We start from the raw sequence: 19,980 nt of genomic DNA on the forward strand, positions 1-19,980 counted from the left end.
CGGAGGACGGGAAGGAGGGACCTTTCAGGGCTAAGGCGCGTGTTTTGGGGAGTGGGGCCATGCTGGGATGCACGCTCTCTCTATGAGGGGGGACGTGCAAAGAGATTTATAGAAAGCCGTAGAGCAGACGAATAGCAGAGACGCGCAGAGCAGACTGCCCTGGGCCTACACTGACATTCTCCAGCCCAGAACATTCAGTCATGCTTAATGGTTTCCCATCATGCTCAGCTACACCAGTACCAGGATATAAATGAGAGTCCAAGAGAAAGTGATAGTCCGTTTGCTGATTCCTCTTTAAACTTTTGAACAAAGAAAGCTGTTCCGTGAAAAGGCAAACTCTTGCATATTACATTATTATTATCATCATTATTATTACTATTATTGCCGTAATTTGTCTCAAAAGCCTCTTTCAATATGCTTAAAATGTAACTTCTCTTTTCCTAAACAGACAGCGTCTTTGGCTGTGATTCACTTTTTCTTACCTGCCTGTAGTTGTTTTATCCGCTGTGTAACTCATCACTGTGCCTGAGATACTTCTGTTACTTTGAGAAGGTTTGGCAGTTCTTTGAATTGTGCTTTTGTTTTGTGTCGCTGGCGTGTTGTGGGTGTCGCTGCCTTGGGTGCCCTTCGAAGTAGATTGATTGGTCTGTATTTTACTCTCTGCTGTTTTACTGCCCCGAAGAGAATAGCCTGCTGACTTTCCGCTTAACGCCGTCTGCGTTTCTTTTGCGAAGTTGGACGTCTTGAGAATCTCGGAGAGACACATAACTGCTCATCTAGCCGGCAGCGAAAGGACTCAGTACGCCAAGAATGGGGGAAAATAGCCTTACCCTTCTTTCCCTTTATGTATATTTAACAACCTTGTCAGCACAACGCGGTGGAATCTCGGTCCCCTTTATTATTTTAAGGTTAAATAATGGATGGAATGAAACGATGCTTTCGCTCGTCCTTCCTAAACCGCGCTCTCTGGGTCTGGGCGATGCAAGATGGACTGAAGTAAAAAGGGAAAGTGAAATATTAATTTTATTTATTCATCAAATGAGTAAGAGGTGCATATAGACCCTTGAAATCAAAGAAAATCCCATAAATGATAACAATTAATTAGTTATTGCTCATTTGTTAACATTCAATTTTGAAAATTACTTAAAAAATAACACTGAGTTTCATGTATGAACAAGTTATGCCCTTTCTACATATGCGCCTGTTATTTGTTTACGTCTAAAATAATACGTATTATGTCTCATAATATGTCACAAACATAAAGCAAAATAGCTTACAGGAAGTGACATTTTTTGCACATATACACCCTCATTAATGTACCGTGTACATGAACGTATACAATAAATTCACGTATAGCCTATTTGGCGTCCATTAATCAGCTAACTTATCAATGCATTTCCCTTATACGAGATACCAGTCTTTACCGGTACATTGTAATGAGTGCAAGTATCTAAGCAATGATAAACGGATTTATTTTATGGTGACAGCATCGTTGGTCAGCAGCATGCCTGCATTGGGGTGCATTAGGGTTGTGGTCACATATTTTCTGAAATGTTCGTTTTGATCAGTGGAAGGCTTTATTGCGGAGCACATTGGCTATTATAGGACAATGAGTGCAGACCTGTCCTTGCTGGCGTCCACGATCGTCAGCGTGTGGGATAAGGCGCTGGCACCGTCCGTCATATCAGCATCAGCCTTTACTCTGCGCGGAGATCGGGCTTAACAAACCGCTCCGCGCTGCGACCTCATGGATCCGTCGGCAATCGTGCAATTTGCTTAAAGGTTTCACTGAAGATGCGTTCAGATGCGAGAAATGTGGACCCCCGGTGAATGGTAAAAAAAAAGATTCCTTCGTGTTATGGATCCTCTGTGATTTTCTTCATTGTTGTAGAGAGGAAGGCTGCAAGAGGAAAGTGCGCCCTGTTTGTTTGTTGTAAAGCATTTTTCTTCTTCAAAGTCACTGAAAACAGCTAAAAACGCGAAAGACATTTTACCAGTAAGATGATTTTTCATGCAATTCAGCGCATGCTTCCGGATATTTAATAAAGAAACACCTGGAATTTAATAGATATATATTCGTAAACCGGTTCTCTTGGCTGATTGAAGGGAAGCACCATTAAACCATTAAACTTGCAAATATTTTGTATATACATGTCTGCATGAATTAGTATTATAATCTGAAGAACATTTTACAACTACCTGAAAATGAAACAAGAGAATGGATGCCTTTGGGAAAAGGTTATATAATCTGTAACTGCTGCGAGTTGTATTTTTTTAAGTTCTAAACAAAACCTCTTTTTACACATTTCACATATTTTGCAGTGACACATTTTCAAACACAGACAATTAATGCAGCCATGCACTGTCATATAGTCTCTATAACAACAAATATACGTCTCCTGCAAGGAAAGTACTATCGCCTACTATAAAAAAAAGCCACTAAGAAGAACAGTGTTTTGAATCATCGTTTTGAATATTGAAATAATTGTACCTGATCACTAGGAAAAGCATAATTGAAAAACGTGTGGAAAAGTAATATTCGCAACTGAGAGCGGCTGGCAGCGTTACTTTTTACCTTCTGAAACTATCGTCTATCATCATAACGGGGTTGCTGCCATTTGGGATTAAGCGCCAGCGTCACTGATGCTGCGGACTGTGTCCATGAACCAGCAGCATCGCCGATGCTATCCTGTGCGACTCTAACGTTTATAAAGGTAAAGTATGTTTTCTCTTCTTTTCGATAAAACTTACTGCACAGTCCAAGTTTTATCTCGATCAAGTGTCTCGCAACTTGCAGCAGCATTTTCACTTTTCAAATAATCTGCACTCTTTTCCCTAAACATTTTGATCCATGTAAGGAGTGTCTGATCGGACAAAGTGATACATGTCTGGTAGTGTTCGTTGGGGTTTATGATGGAAAAGCACGGTGAGTTGTTTGAGTATGATCGTTTTTATTTTACCATATACACTTAAAAAGCGCAGCACTGTGATCTGTCGCCATCCTTGTCACAAGCAGGCAGCCTACGGACCACGTGGGAATTTGTCCTGTACCTAGGCCCTTCTTCATTTGCATTCATATTTATGAGAATGAACTAACTTACGGAAGGAGTACAGACTGTGAAATGGCGACATTACCTGAGCTATGTTAGCGCAGTGGAGTACAAATTCTTGATTTGACAACATCTTGATTTGACAGCTGAAGACAGATTTTATGCTCACATATAAACGGATTGTTTGGTTTTCAGGCTGGAATCTATGGTACAAACAGCCACATGAGCGGAGAATTGGGAAGGTGTGTCACACAGTTTGTGGACACTGGTCAGGGATAGAGGTGCAGTGAAAAATGGAAATGAAAATTCCTGACTCTGATCCCGCCTTAATACCAAAGACTTCATGGAAAGGATGAGTGGCAGTTTTTTTCTAATCATCGAAGATGGGGGGGGGGGGGGGGGGGTCATCAACACTGTTACTTGCTTATTCTCCTCCACTGCTCGTGGTGCTGCCTGACCTGTCCTGTGCCCCTGTGCTCACCAATCAGGACGGCTCAGGCCAGTCTCCCTGCGCTGGGACCCCCCCCCCCCACGGCCCTGCCTCTTATGCTCCCAGCCTATCTGCTGATTCCCCCAGGGACCGTCTGCTGTCCTCATCGCAGTGCACGTGTCACAATGACAGCTAATTCATTTATTTCATCTTCATCCTAGCTGTACCGGGCGTTGACGGTGTCTAGTTTGAAAATGAAATGATTACAGTGCAGAATGGTGCTTGAAGTTTGAAGTCTATGAATAATGTTGCGGTAATGTTATGTCATGGCTGTAAAGTAGCTGGCTGGGAACTGCTCGTCTCACTGGGATTAGGTCCTGGACTTCCTAGGTTTCTCTTTCTGCAGCACTACTGGATGACTTTACTCACTGCATAATGCTGTATCTCCAATCTCAGGACAGGATGCTGAGATTAAATGGAAAAGCATAGCCCGTCCTATCCTACGAGGACCCAGATTGGGTATCCTGGGCTTTTAGAGCATGGCTAGTCGCTGTGATGTCATATGTCTGCGGTCCTGAATAGGTTTGCATTCCTTTTCCAAAGCCTTTGAGAGAAATGTACATGGCAACCTTCTCGTGTCGGTAGTCAGCGAGTCACATGGTTTTTAATGTTAAAAATAGCATGTATTGCTATGACAAAAAAACAGAGGGTCAAGTTAATAACTGGAACCAATGTAATTGCTGTTAGCGTAAGTATTTGGTTCATTATCAAAGCTAAAGAAAGACGCCCCCCCCCCCCACCTTGTGAGGAATGTCCTTTGTGCTGTGGATTGGTCCTCTGTGGCTGCCCTCTGGTTCTCCCTGCCCCCACCCCGGGTTGTGGCCCTTTCACCCCCTGAACAGTAATCATCCTGTCGGCGCAGAAACCACCCTCTGTATAGCCCCTCCCCCTTGCCATTTCCTTCTTGTTAAGCCCCCCGCCCCCCCCCCCTTCCCTTTCCCACTCTCCCATCATAATTTGTCTGTCCCTTTTAAACACAAGTGTCTAGTTTCCTTGCATCAGTTGTGGAGCTGTATTATTAACATGCCATTCCGCTGGCGTGTCTCTCTCGCCCTTAGAGGGGAAATTGGCGATTTATCCAAACGTCTGTGATCCGCCAATAGTGCCGTATATGTGACATTATATGCTAAAATGGTGTGAGTATTTCATCTGAATATAGACCTATTTTAATTCTTGAGCAGACATTTTTATCCAAAGTAAAGTTTTCTTTTAAGGGAGCAGGGTTAGCTGGTCCCTGGGCCCACTGGGGGGGTTAGGGGCCTTGCTCAGGGGCCCCATGGTGACATCACTCTGTGGGGTCCAGAATCTGAACCAGCAACCTTCCCATCACAGGTATGGAATCCTAACCCACAGAGCCGCACACCACCTCTGCTCTGAGTTAAATGGTAGGGAAAGAATATTTTCACTGTGGAGACCGTGGATGTTGTGGGAACTGAACTGAGATCCTGACGAAACTCTTTCATAGCAAAGACACGTGGACTCAGTACTGACCAAGGTGCTGGCTTAGGTGTCATACTTCTCTGACGTTCATGTCCCATTAATGCCACAGTCTCCCTTCAGCAAGAACCTGAACTTATCCACTGGAACATGTTAACACTGCCGTGTTATTTCTCCAGTTTAATAATAATAATAATAACTGATACCTTATTGATCCCCGTGGGGAAATTGCCTTTACGCCTCCCCCAACCTGCTCTTTGTAGAGTAAGCTGTCCGCGAAAGGCAGCCACCTGTAGCGGTGCCCAGGGAGCTGGGGGTTAAGGGCCTTGCTCAAGGACCCACAGACGTGCTGAGGCCGGGTTTGAACCGGCGACTAATTAGTGACGTAATGGAACCACTGCAAAAAATTAAAATAAAGAAAACAAACAAAAAAATGCACCAATAGCTTGTAGAAGAACAGTTGTTTTTTTCAGGCAGGTTCCTACGTTTCCTACGGCACTGATCCCTTTGGGGCCTGTTTCCTCCACGTTCTGCGTCTCACCTTCCATACTGAATGCCAGAGCCAGCAGAGGTCCCCCACAGCGGGACGTGGAAGCCCCCTGCATTATTTCATGGCAAACATCACCTCCATCTTAGCTATTTGGCACTACGTGCAGATTCTCTTTCAGTGGACCAGATTTCCGGTAGTTTCTGGCCCATACCTACAACGCTGGGCTAAATTCTGCGGGGGTAAATTGTTCTGGGCAGTGTATTTCCACTGGACAGATGGACTGTTACAGGTGTTCCTCTGGTGAACCTATATCTTTGTTTAAAGTGGTTTCATTTAATCCAGATGCAATGCTGCCTGAGATTATGGAAAACAGGAATTAGCTTTGCCAAAATACTCCAGTCCAGTCTCTTTCCTGCAAAATGTTTTGTGAGCAAATGAGTGTAATAGACCAGTTTATGAGTTAACCATGTATTCCACTGTAATTAGTGGATTCAAAAGCATTTTTATGAACTGCACAATCCATCTTTCTCACTGCGGAGCAAGCTGTACAGTGCCTGGGCACTGACTTTTGCTTCTTTTGCTTCGTGTGTGCTTGTCTTGCTCAGTGCAGAGGTTTAAACTGATCCGCTGGCAGTTTGACGCATTCAGGTGAAGTCCAAGCTTATAGGTGTAAAAGCTGTGCCTTTGCTGCCAAGCAATTCAGTAAAAATCGTCCTTCAGATTACCCATGTGTGCTGCTTTTGTTCATTAGTCTTGATTGTAAAGCTCATTGAACGATTCACGTAATTATCACGGTTTTCTATCATTTTCTTAGTCAATGAGCAATTAAATAAGTGTGGTCTTGATTCATCTGAGTAGCACATCTGTTGTCAACCCACCTGTGTAAATGAATATTATTATTATTATTATTATTAGTAGTAGTAGTAGTAGTAGCAGTATTATTATTGTTATTATAATTGTTATTATTATTGTATAGTGCTTTGCAGAAACGCAAAGACACAATAGGTGAAAGAGGGAAAAAAACAATCTACACAGCTGGGTAATAATGGCATATACAGGGACACATAGAGAATAGATCCAAGTTGACAACAATTCATTTTAGGGAATAAATGAAATGATAAAAACTAGTTAATGGAAAATATTTTACATTTTAAGGGTTAAAATATCTTTAAAGTGTAGCTGATGAACATTTGAATGGAGCGGGTCCTCCACATTGTCAAAAGGTCAGATTTAAATAATTATCACACGATGTGATGTCAGACGCCGGCTTCTCTCTGTTCCGAGCAGCTGGTGGCTCAGTGGGTTGTTCTGTCGCCTCGTGTCTCCTGGACTGGGAGATCAGATATTGCTCCTGCTGTGTGTATGTGGAGTTTCATGTGCCTGCCTTGTGCTCTGTCCTGGGTAGTTTCCTGGGACTCTGTAAAACAGTTGGGTGTGTATTGAAAGAAAGGGGTGGATCCTCTGGAAAGAGTTGCTGGGGTAAGTAAGAAAGGCTGAAATGTCCTGGTGGTTTCTTATTAGATGTTGGGGACTCAAGATCTGTCCCGTATTTACCTGACTTAAATAACAGAAGTTGTTTCTTGTGATATTTTTCTTGGACGGATTGTTTGGTGTAAATCATAGTTGACTTAGTTGTGTGAATCAGATTCTGAAGAATCTGAAAAAGTGTGTCCGCTCGCTGTTGCCGTGGGAACTGTACTTTTTGATGTTGCAGGCGGTTATAATACGCAGTGACTAAAATAGTACTGAAATGACAACAAATAACCTGTCTGTCATTTGTAGCTTTGTGGAAGATATTCAGAAAAAAATAGTTATGTTGTTTTATCATGCAGTGGTGGTTTAGGGAAAGGTCATCATGTGCATTATATCCTCCTGAGATATACACCCATTCATTTATGTCCATTGTAGTGGACATTTTGTTTTTGCATCTATCTTTTCACTGATGTAAGGAAATTTATTTATTCCTGTTGTACACTAAAGAGGGCATGCTGTGAAATTAAAAATAAAAATACATTTGAAAAAATCTAAATTGTCTTATTTCCTCCAAAGACAAATAACCTAAAATTGAAGGACACTGTTTCCCTTGATATCATGTGTGTTATATCAGATGAATTTCAGCAAGTACAACATCAAGTGAAATTCACCGAGCTTCTCTTCATCCTCTCTGCTTCATCGGATGTAATGCTCTAAATACAGCCCTGAGCAAATCCCCATAAAGTCTGGCTCTTTAAGCGGCTGTGGGTCTGAGCCCTGCTCCTGTCATTGTATTGTCTGCTGATTTCCAGTCTGCTTGAGCACTTGGTTGCAATTATTATTACAGTAATTAAACCGAACGCGTCTTCTAGCTTAGCGCTGAGATGGCCGACAGGAAGCTCGCCACACCGGGACGGCACAAACCACTGCTTTAGCATCCAGATGTTAATTACGCGTCACTTCATTGTACTGGCAATGAGTGCAGTCTGTCTCCAAAAAAAAAACTCTTTATCTAGCATGATTGGAGTAAGTCCAATATTCTATTCAGTGTACCTCTCTTGCTTTGAATTACAGTCCATTGTAGGTTGACTAGCAGTGACCCTAGTGTGGAATTTAGATTGCCATAAGTTATATATGCATATGTATGAGAGATTTTAATACATGCAATATATCTTATTCACTTAAGATATTAATAGAGTATATTAATATTAATCTTGTAATCGGTAATATCCTGCATGAGGGTTAGGTGCAACATATGCTTGTTTAAGAGGTTCAGGTGAAACCTGGCCACCCGTCTCTCTGTGTTTGCATATATCTTCATAAAGTTAATATTATCGTATCAGAACAAGGGTGTAGATTTGGGTATAGACTGTAGGGACGTGTCCCTGACAATGCTGTGGGGGCGCCGTGTGTGTTGAGGAAGACAGGGCATTCAGGGCTGATTTAGTCTATACCAGTTTTGAAACCAATCCTGACCCCTTGACTCAGAAATATGGTATTTACAATAATAATAAAAAGATCCAGCTACGATCACCATAGGAACATTAACTCTGAATAATATGCATATTTGCTAAATTCATTTGTTTTTCCATTAAAAGTTTACCGTTGCATTCCAACAGCTACAACTTTGGTGTCATTTTAAGTGTACGGAAATCTGGAGGCGATTTTTGGATTCATATTTCCCAGCATGCTAGATAATTGCCTAATTAGAATTCATAGGGATACTCGCTCCTATTGCAGTACGTACTATTTTTGGCTTAGATTCCCGCAGAGCAACATTTCCCAGAATGCCCTTGGAATATCTCTTATCCTCTAGCGCTGGAGTCCTAGCTGAAAGGGTACGCAGTCCTTGTGTTCTCTGGGGCTGGACGCTCTCATTTGCTGTCAGGAAGCACAGCTGGAGCCCGGAATTTAACACCGGCTCTTATGGTTCAAGGTCCGCCTGAATTTTTATTGATAAGCACTTTGTCAAATTCAGACTGTACCTTTGAAATGACCCAGATGAGGGTAAACTTGAAAAAAAACAAATTGTATAAACAAAATAACATTTAATTTCCACGTAATTGAAAGATTATCTGTACTGCTCTTTGGGTACACCCAGAATGCCACAGAACACACAGTGACTGACATACAGATGTCAACTTGGGACCCCTGCTTAAGCCTACTGTGTATTTTACTGAGCAAGAGGCCTCCAGCAGTAGGTTTTGAGGCCCGTTCCCTGAATCTGGCCAGACAGTCCTACCCTTCTGATGCCCTGCTAACATATCAGTGTGTATCAGTGTGTTACAAAGTATTGCGATGTACGTAACCGAAAGACAGTGATTTTACCGCACTTCGCTGTTATGGATGCACCCGCTTATGACTCTGCTCCAAGTGGCACGTCAGCGCCCCCATCTTTGAACTTGTTTGAACTGGAGAGACTGTGTATCTACTACAGCCTGGGAAACAGCTGGTCTGGGGGTCAAATCCGGACCGCGCCATCTTTAAAAAACGGTCAAGTTTTATGTAAAGTCTCTGCAGATGAACAGAGTTTTTTGCCCACAAATCTTTCTTTGAATTAATAGTGAATATATAGAAAATCTAACAATTCTATTGTTGTAGCATACAAAGTACTTGAAAATAATCATTAAGTAATGGCCCCCGGCAGGCATAGCGAAGCTCAGATTTGACCCCCCATGGAAAATAACTGCCGAGGCTGCGCTTCTGGATGGTCAGCTGACCTGCTTGTCAGCTTCCTGCTATGAAGTGTGACTGGATTTTTTTAAACAGGGTTAAATAATCCTGATCCCTGCAAGCTGTTATATACTTCATGCAGGTTTTCATTCTACAGATGGACATTGAATTCTGTTTGAGTAAACTATTCTAAACTTGAGTAAACTATTAAACTTTAAAGATATTTTGACCCTTATACTGTATGTCGAAGGATGGCATGTTAACCCAAAGACCGTCTGGTTAAAAACACATCTTAGTCATTCCTCACCCTTGAACAGTCAGATTAAGGCTTAGAGATATAACTTTAGTTATGAAGGTTTTGGTCAAAGTGACCTTTACAAACACAATTGCATGTACATACCTCAGTCAGTCCCATTATTGTATGAACATCAGAATTTGTACTTATTTTTATCTAACAAATTGCAGCCAGCTTTTCTATTTCTGAAAACCAAATGAGTAGTTATGGAAACTGAATAACAAATGAAGTCATTGTGAAGAGCCGAATATAACATTTTAACCATCCAGTATGATCGGTACTTGTACAAATTAGCCTACGTTGTTTTCCAGAAAAGAATCAACTATGACTTAGTGTGACTTCAACTGAAATTCAGCAGCATGTTGATTTGGAGTGATTTCTATATTAAGCAGCATGAATTCATCTTTGGCTTTTCCATTTGTATGGTCTCATTATATCAAAATTCGTTGAATCACAAGACACTGATGGTTATTAACCGAATGTGTGTTTTGAATTTGAAACTGAACATGCACTGCTTGGTGTTTTGGCAGAGAACCACTGGTGAGCATTAGGATCTATGATGCAATGTGAATGACATCATTGTGAGAACATCCCTGGTTTAGATGGGTACGCGAGCCGCGTAGCACAGACCCTCTGCGGTTAGGAACAGGCTGATTGGAGTGGGAAGGATGCAGAGCTGATGGTCAGGGCTGAAGAGGGAACTGGACAAATGTCAGAGGATTACGGCTCCTGCGACTGGTGTCAAACCACTACTCTGGATACTGGGAGCCAAACAAAACAGAAGACAGCAATGTCCACATGTTGTTCAGAAACAAATCCCCTCCTCTCTTTGCACCCCCTCCCTCACAAACACAAATGATAGTTTTGCCATCATTTGTGCTAATCTTGCAAAAGCAACATTACTGCTTAGTTAAAGTCTGACTTAAAATGAGTCAAGGTATCTTTACCCAAAGCAAAAATAAGGAAAGACCCAGCAGACAAAAAGCCAGCACGGTTGTCTATGTTTCCTCCAAGCTGATTGGGTCACATTAATTGAAGAGTACATGGGTGTAGCGGCAGTGATCAGTTGCCATGGAAACACAAAGGGTCAAATTTATCACACTGGCCCCAACACAGTATCGGGCTCCCACAATTTCTAAGTGATATAAGGATAGTAAGGCATTTATGCAAATAAAATCTTCCTGAATGCAGTGCTCTTCTCTTTGTTTCTGTTCCCTGTCAGTCCCACTGTGTAGTCTTTCCTGCTTTCTCTCTCTCCACTCACAGAATCTGCAATTAAGTTACCCAATCGAGTCTTCCATGTTTGGCTGGATGCCCAATATCCTGCTCTGTCACTTGGGGCTTATTTAGAACCAGGTGAACCCTGAATACTCGCTTACAGCTACTGGTCCATGAGAGAGATGAAGCGGAACAGACATGCATGAAGCAGGCAAGGTGTGTGAAACGTGATTCGTGAAAGGTGTTAGTGTATTTGCACCTTTTTGACTTGTGGTTTATCTAATCCGTGTGCAGTAGAAACAGAGTGTCATAAACAGACGGGTATCTTTCTATTCTGGCCTTGGAAGTGGAGACTCATTTCCTAGATTTATTATTAGTAGTTGATAGTGAGAAATGTAGTGTGTCAGAATCAGGGAGCACGATATTATTGGATGTAGCCATGCAAAAATTAGCATGTAACCAATAAACTCTTCTCCATTTCCTGAAAAACCAAACAAGGCAGGTGTTTTGCAAATGCTCTCATACATGGGGAGACTGGCCCTCTCAGCTCACTTGGGCTTAATAATCAACAGGATACCAATTAAAGAGCTATTAAGGGGCTCCTGCTGTGCCTCATTCCCCCACACTAGGCGACGGGGCTTTTCAACCTGGGATCCGGAGAGGAGCTGTAGGGGGTCCACAGTCACGTCTCATCAGTTGACAAAATTACATTTTTTCAGCCGGTTTATGTATCATTAAAAATATTGAAATGGGCCCCCTGAGGAAATACATATTAAAGCCCCTCCCAGTTCTTAGCTCTTTGTTGCTTTCATGCATTAGTGGGGGGGGGGGGACTAGCTGTGTTGCATTTCCATTTGGGGTTCCCTAGTTTAAGCTTGGGGGGTGTGTGGCGCAGTGGGTCGGGATGCACTGTCTGTGAACAGAAGGTCATTGGTTCAAATCCCAGACTCAGCAGAGTGCTTTCACCATTGGAGGCCCTTAATCTCAAATTGCTCCAAGGACAGGCTGACCCTGCCTTCCCAGTCACCCATCCCTTTGGATGTCTGCTAGGTAAATTAATTGCAGAATAAAAAAGGAATTTATCAATATGAATTTCAGGAGCCAGTGACACTAAACCTTCCTTGGTATGTGTATCATGGCATCCAGAACCTCCATATTCCCAAGAAAGGGTTTGGATCACTACAGCTTTAGCTAGGTGATTATTGAATCTCACGGGTGAGTGTACTTATATGACACAGAGATAATGTTTCTCAGACCAGTGCATTTGCACCTCACATAGTGACTCCTCGGATCATTTTGTAGGGGATATGCCCTCACCTAGGACTTCAGTGAATGTTCATCCTGTAGGCTTCATAGATATGTCAACCTGTCATAGATATGTCAACCTGTCATAGATATGTCAACCTGTCATAGATATGTCAACCTATCTGGCAGCCAGTGCTTGTCATTAATGCGCAGTGCCACATAACTTGTAACACTGAAACATTGCCACTTTAATTACGACATTCCCGGAAGACATGAGATATAGGATTTGTGCATTTCTGTTTCAAATTGTTGTTTTTTTTTACAGTGGGAAACAGATAGAGAAGCCAGTTCCATTAAAAATAAATATTATGTGTAGATGTTGTAAAATAGGGGTAATGCAGTGACTCGTTGGATAGCACTGTTGCCTCTCACTTCCAAGCCTGTGGGTTTGGTTCTGGGCCCCAGATTTCAGCTGTTCTCCCAGGTGAATCGGTGTGGGTTTGGTTCCAGGCCCCAGATTTCATCTGTTCTCCCAGGTGAATCGGTGTGGGTTTGGTTCCGGGCCCCAGATTTCAGCTGTTCTCCCAGGTGAATCGGTGTGGGTTTGGTTCCGGGCCCCAGATTTCAGCTGTTCTCCCAGGTGAATCGGTGTGGGTTTGGTTCCGGGCCCCAGATTTCAGCTGTTCTCCCAGGTGAATCGGTGTGGGTTTGGTTCCGGGCCCCAGATTTCAGCTGTTCTCCCAGGTGAATCGGTGTGGGTTTGGTTCCGGGTCCCAGATTTCAGCTGTTCTCCCAGGTGAATCGGTGTGGGTTTGGTTCCGGGCCCCAGATTTCAGCTGTTCTCCCAGGTGAATCGGTGTGGGTTTGGTTCCGGGCCCCAGATTTCAGCTGTTCTCCCAGGTGAATCGGTGTGGGTTTGGTTCCGGGCCCCAGATTTCAGCTGTTCTCCCAGGTGAATCGGTGTGGGTTTGGTTCCGGGCCCCAGATTTCAGCTGTTCTCCCAGGTGAATCGGTGTGGGTTTGGTTCCGGGCCCCAGATTTCAGCTGTTCTCCCAGGTGAATCGGTGTGGGTTTGGTTCCGGGCCCCAGATTTCAGCTGTTCTCCCAGGTGAATCGGTGTGGCGAAATCGATCAAGTTTGTGTGTGTGTGTGCAGGTTCTCGTACTCAGAGATTGACTGACTCCCCAGCCAGAGTGCCCCTGTCCTCACGCCCAATGCTCTCTGGGGTCGACTCCTGACCCCACACCCCTGTACTGAATAAATGGCCATAGAAAATGACAGGATATATGGAAAAATCACAGGTTTCATCAGAGCCCAGCTTCCTAGTTGTTTGAGCCCTGTTACTTAATAATCTCAGTCATCTAATTAGCACTTAATTAACTCATTCAATAAATACAAATATTTCACTATATATTGAGAAAATACTTGACATCGCAGTTTTTCAGGGGAGTTTGTTGGTATAAATTATTTAGCCAGTATGTCACAAATTGACTGATTAATTCAGACAAATGAGGTGTAATAAAATCCAGCAGGCAAATCGTATATCATCAGCTGACAGTCCTGCTTTAGCCGGGAGGGAAGGGCGGGAGGGAAGGCCGGGAGGGAAGGCCGGGAGGGAAGGGCGGGAGGGAAGGGCGGGAGGGAAGGCCGGGAGGGAAGGGCGGGAGGGAAGGCCGGGAGGGAAGGCCGGGAGGGAAGGCCGGGAGGGAAGGGCACATATGAAGGTCTGGTACAGGTACATCTTTGACTAAACCTCTGATTTTTCACAGGGCAGTGTGATGTTTTTTTCAGAATGTCCACTTAATGGTAATGTGGGTGTGTGACTGACCACTCGCTTATGACTTACTGCCGCATGTTACCGTCTGCGCTGTGTGAACAGAGGGGGGGGGTGTTTCTCTATGGTCCTGCCCGGGCTGGAGTGAGACAGCTGGCAGTGAGTGAATGTGGCACGTAAACGCCGCAGGAGGCGAGATGGGGTCCGATTACTAGATGATCTACTGCTGGTTGCAGAAGATGCTGACAGTGAGTGTGTACTGACGCTTCTCCTTTCTGTCTGCCGCACGCAGGGTGTTGATGGAGAGGATTTCGAATGACAGCCGGGACAGTGGTCATCACAGGTGGAATTTTAGCTACAGTAATTTTACTGTGCATCATTGCAGTCCTGTGTTACTGTAGGCTACAGGTGAGTGCTATGGGAATTTTAAAGGTTTTTATAACTGCTATCACTGTCTCTGAGTTGTCCTTGGTGTGTACTTGTGTGTGCATTCACATATGTGTGTATGCATGTCCTGCGATGAAGTGCAATTTCATTTAAGCTTGTGATCTGTTGTTCTTGGGATAAGATGCAGACTCATCACAAGACTGTGTTGGATAAACGGTTATGGAAAATGGATGCATGAATGGAAGGATCTCTAGCAGTACAGAGCAGATATCATTTGTCCTATAGAAACACTGTAGCCAATGAATTGACATTTTTCTGTATCCTCCAGTGGAGATAAGGCATTGTCAGTAATATATCCCATGTCTGGCCGTCACACACTTTCAGTGTTCCATATTATGTGTGGCTGTACACATTGTGACATAGATAATGGATATTTTAGTTGGGTTTCTGGCTCAGTATGCACAGACAAAAAGATAAGCTTTATTCCCACAAGTATGTATTCTGCTGTTCTGTGCTAACACTGGCCCGACACTTCTGTTGAACGCCAGATAAAAGCAGAGCTGTTTCCCTGTCAGTGATATTGCTACCTACACAGTTCCCTTTATTGGCATGACATAACAAAAATTGGTAGTGAGAGCAGAGGGAAGGAAAAAAAATAAACAGAGAAACATGAGCATGACAGGTTTTTTGCCTCTGGATGTCAGTTAAAAAGGCTCTTGTTTGTGCTATGGCAGGTTGTCCTTTCTAAATGACCTGTTTGTGCTTAGGGCAGTGTTTTGCTGCTTAGAGAGCTGCTCTTCAGCATTGGCTAAATGTCCAGTTTACCAGAAACACGTTTTGACAAGGCTGGAAAAAGACGGATTCACAGAGGGAGAGGGGGAGGGGGCACCGCATGGGCTTGTTTACATATTGACCTTGCAGAAGTGTTAAAACTCCAAATAAATACGTTTATAATTAATGATATGCACACTCAGTGACCAGCTTATCAGGTACACCTGCTTGTTAGCACAAATAATGAGTCATGTGGCTGAATCAAATACAACTGAGTGCATAGAGCATCCAGACTGGGTTGAGAGGTTTACTCACTGTCCAGCTAAGCATGGTAACAATGACAAGGCCTGGTTTGTACAGCTTTCAGTATGGTGTGAGTGTTGGCGTCAGACATGGTGGCTCCAAAATGTCAGAAACAGCCGCCGTCCCGGGATTGTCGAGTTCACGGAGAATGGCGCGATGGACAAAGAATAATGTTTGAGTTAATTTGAAACTGAACATGCATTGCTCTCAGAATGAGTTTCAGTGGCCAAAATCACCTACACGCGAGAGGTCAGAGCAGAATGGACAGACTCATTAAAGGTAACAGGGTGATCACAAGTGCTAAAATAACAGCTAATACCACAGAGGTTTGCAGGAAGCTTTCTTTGAATGTGCAACTCATCTGTCTTTGAATGTATCAACCTGAATTCTGACATCAAACGTTTCAAGGGGTCCTTCTACTTCTGTCATTTAGGATCATAAAACGAGAGCAATACGATTTTATTCAGAGCCCTGAACTCGGTACTTGATAGAAGCAACTACACTGACAAAACTGTGCAATAATTCAGATTTTCTCAGGTTCTGTCAGGTTGCTTTGGGATCCTATATATTCCTTTTCAACAGATTCTGTCATTAACCTCTTTATGCTGACGACCCTTCGGTTATGGGGCAGAATGGAAGCGTAACTTACGATGGGAACGAGGGGGGCCTTTTAAAGAAGGCTCCCATTTTTCCATTAAAACTTTCATTAATGATTGATTTCCCCCAAGTAGTATGAAAATTTGTCTCTGAATCTGGATCCTTTGAAAAGTATATTTGATGCGGCCTCTTTTTTTCGTAGTAACATGTACAGTACTTTGCAAAATTTTTAAGCAGTCAGCGAAAATGTTTACAGCTATTTATATGGCTAGTAAGTGTACAAAACGTCACGGATATCTTGGTGGATGTCTAGGTGAACACCTCTCCTTAGGGGCACCTCAGCCGTTTCATGTATAGGTTCAATTTCACTACCACAGTTCAATTAAGTAATTTATGTAATTAGTTAAATAACACAGTGAGGCATTGATTAGCCAAGCAAAGTGTTCTAATGGTGTCAACACATTAGTATGAGTCAACACATTCATGGGTACATTAGATGGTCGTTGCTAAGAGTGAGGTGATTTTTGGAGTGGTTTCGAAATTGTTAAGCTTTGACACACATAAAATCATAGTTTTATACCAATAGAAACATGATTTAACATCACTTTTCTTTGACTGGTTAAGACATTTGCACAGTGTATCTGACAGGGTCTGTTTTTGTAATAAGATGTACGATAAAAAATAAATTAGCTAGCTAAAACTTAAATTGAGCTATTTGCTATTTAAATATAACCAACTAACTAACTAACTGACATTCTCCTCCGTCTGCAGTATTATTGCTGCAAAAAGGAGGAGTCGGAGTCGGAGGAGGAGGAGCCTGACTTTGCGGTGACGTCACACCTGCCGCCCGTTCACTCCAACCACAACATCATTGCAGCGACGGCGTCGGCAAACGCCAACGGGCCCGCGCTCTTCACGCCGCCGCTGGCCCGCAAGCTGACGCGCTCGCAGACCTTCTGTCCATCCTGCACTCACTACGAGATGCCCTTCTACCTACAGCAGCCCGAGGGCCTGCGCAATGGCGGCCAGCGCCTCAGCCTCCGGGGGGCGCCAACGCGGCGCGATATGGAGCTGCCCACCGAACTACCAAACTACCACAAGCTCAACCTCACACGCGCCGTCACCATGAGGGAAATGTTCACGCGCAGCTGCAGCATCAGCACCGACGTGTAGTTCCCTCTGGCTGCCAGCAGGGCGGCGCTGCCCCAGCAGGGATGTACTGTTAAGCCATACCCCCTCACATGGACACCCCTGACACGTCCTCCTGCACATTCAGAGGCATTTTCCCATGATTCTCATGCACAGTTACCCAGCTTGGGATGCTCATCACAGAGAAGCTTATGATCTATATCTGTTTTTTAAACCCCCCTCCCCTTATTTTTCATGTTAGAAGAGCCTAAAAAAATGGACGTAACCAGAACTCTGAAGGCTCTCCTTACAAGTCCAACTTCCCACCCCTGACATGGCTCTCCCACAGCCCCACAAAATAAATACCCCTTACACTCATGAGCTTAGCACCATACAGACTATGGCCTGTATTTATGAGTAAGCACTGACTGTTTTCAGAATGGAGCTCCACTTAGGTTTGTCTGTCAGAGTTATAATCCAGTCATACATCTAAAATTAAGGGCTTAAATTATTTTAGGATATCCGTGTATATTATAGAGTTTCCCAGCCACTACAAAGAAAGCCATTACCTTGCGCCGAATACATTTGATTACAGGAAAGCTGTTTGGTTTCTATTTCTACCTGCTGCCTGTAAAAGTACCCGATCCCTTTTTGATACCTGTAGGGGGACAGATTTATTTATTTTTTTTGGATACCAGGTATTTCACTTTTGGGCTGAAGTACTGAGGTGTGGCTTTGACAATTAGTTGGAGCAGCTGTGGAACATTAGCTGCAGAGATGTACCGTCGACGTGCCCAAAATGCTCACAGTCTTGCACACTGACGTCACGCCAGTGAGCCGCAGTAATACACCAAGGACTAACCACACCAGTGCGAGAACTTTTTCTTATTGTTTTGAAATTGTAAACCTCTGTGAAAAGTTATCATTTTCGAGTGAATTTTGTGGCCTAAGAACTACATTATATTTGACTGTACAACTTTATTATTTTATGGTGTATAGGTACTATTGTGTAAGACTTTTTAGTAAGATGTTATTCTACAAAGTATATTTAAAACAGAGGAACATGTGGGAAAAGCTTTTTATTTTGCGTTTATTTGTTTTTTTTTTTCATTGAGGTGAACACCTTGCATTCGTGACTGATCACCTTCTATTTACTAGCGTTGTATAACAGACTCACCCAGGGGGTGTCCCCAGGGGGTGTCCCCTTCACTCAGCATGGCTGCTATCCAGTGGAATCTCTCTCTCCGGGGTCGGCCCACTCTGCTGAGAGTGTCTCTGTTGTTGACGTGCAGGAATAGAAGTGTGAATGGTGACAATCATCTCTGCCACCAGCTGTCCCTTTTCAACCAAGTCCCATATTTTGGTTTGTCGCTCAGATTAGTTCTGTTTAGTCTGGACGCTTATTGGTTTACACGTCTGTCTGGATGAGTGCCTCTCAAACTTCTGCACTCTAGCAGCGGGAAGAAGCTGAAGATTTTCTTGCATTATATCTTTATATCATATCATTTTTACACACAGTAATACAGAAAGAGCATTTGAACGCTGGCCTCTGTCAGTGGGGCCCGAGCTGTGCTAATTTGTTGTTACCTTCTGTGAGTTGGTTGTATTTTTCCAGTCAGAAAGTGAGATTCTCGCCACAGGAGAACGGAAACCTAAAAGCTGAATTTTTCATTTTGTTGTGTCTTTATTTTTACATTCACTTGCATTTACATTCATTTTGTGGACATACAAGTGGGGCAGATGGCACATTACAGTACGTACATTTGTGCCATTGAAGAGTCGACTAGGTGTAAGTGCGGCTAGACTGAGCTTCCAGTGAATACAGTTACAAGCAGCACTGGAGCAGGAGCTACATCTTCCAAGAAAGCAAGAACCTAGTAATGCTATTCAATGATTTTTACCGCCTCTACCCCCCTGCTCATTCCTCTCTCCGCAGGCTCAAGGACAGGCCATTGGAGGAATGGTTTTGGATAGACGACAGTCTTAGGTACTCTGCCTGTGCCATCCCATCACTGGAAGGCTTGTGGATGACCTGGTGGCCTTGTCTTAGTGAATGTTTCTGGCTTCTTGGGATGTGACTGGCATCTAGGGATGATGCCGCTGTGTGTCGTAGCCAGAATAATCCTCTTATGTCCCTGCTGCACCAACTGAGTCCCTTCACACAAGCATATGCACCAGAAATTTCAGTAGTAGAGTGCAGCTGTTACAGAGAGTATTAATTAATTGGTTGTATCTGATGAGTGTGGGCTATGTGTTATAGACTTCAGATGAAAGGGGATTATGTAAGAGACATTATTGATATTGCTCTTACCATCATACCGTCATTGTTGATATTATTAATTACTAATATTTACAATTATTGTTTGATGTTCTTGATTCTTGCTGGATGTTGCTTTCTCTCAGTATTTGTGTTTTTCAAATCATTGTGCTCAGCTTTACAACGCTTCCCGTTCCAGTGTTGCTACTGTTCAGTAATTCTGACATGTTACTGACGTGGTTAAATCTGTGAGGCTAGCACTTGGTGGGTAATAAAATACAGTTTAAATCTTTTGTGCAGATTTGACTCTGTGACGTATTGAGTTTCAGTTCCATTGAATGTTTTCACTGGAGCTGAATTGTTTGTGGAAGTTTCACAATTTTTTTTTTTTA

The 19,980-nt window shown here is 43.3% G+C and overlaps 1 protein-coding gene across 3 annotated transcripts; it reads left to right on the forward strand.

Annotated features, from left to right (window-relative positions):
- The first annotated feature begins 1,348 nt into the window (after positions 1 to 1,348).
- fam163ba (family with sequence similarity 163 member B, genome duplicate a) lies at positions 1,349 to 19,881 on the forward strand. Of its 3 annotated transcripts, none has more exons than XM_023831884.2 (4): positions 1,349 to 2,714; positions 11,131 to 11,342; positions 14,438 to 14,553; positions 16,975 to 19,881. In XM_023831884.2, the coding sequence occupies exons 3-4, from the start codon at positions 14,461 to 14,463 to the stop codon at positions 17,374 to 17,376; spliced, it is 495 nt and encodes a 164-aa protein (XP_023687652.1). In that variant the 5' UTR covers positions 1,349 to 2,714; positions 11,131 to 11,342; positions 14,438 to 14,460; the 3' UTR covers positions 17,377 to 19,881. The 3 variants fall into 3 exon arrangements, with proteins under 3 accessions (XP_023687652.1, XP_023687653.1, XP_023687651.1); XM_023831885.2 differs by having other exon boundaries at positions 1,350 to 2,714; positions 11,175 to 11,342; XM_023831883.2 differs by lacking the exon at positions 11,131 to 11,342 and having other exon boundaries at positions 1,351 to 2,714.
- The last annotated feature ends 99 nt before the right edge of the window (positions 19,882 to 19,980 follow it).

Source organism: Paramormyrops kingsleyae, chromosome 7 (genome assembly GCF_048594095.1).
Source record: "Paramormyrops kingsleyae isolate MSU_618 chromosome 7, PKINGS_0.4, whole genome shotgun sequence".
In the NCBI taxonomy this organism is placed as follows: domain Eukaryota; kingdom Metazoa; phylum Chordata; class Actinopteri; order Osteoglossiformes; family Mormyridae; genus Paramormyrops; species Paramormyrops kingsleyae.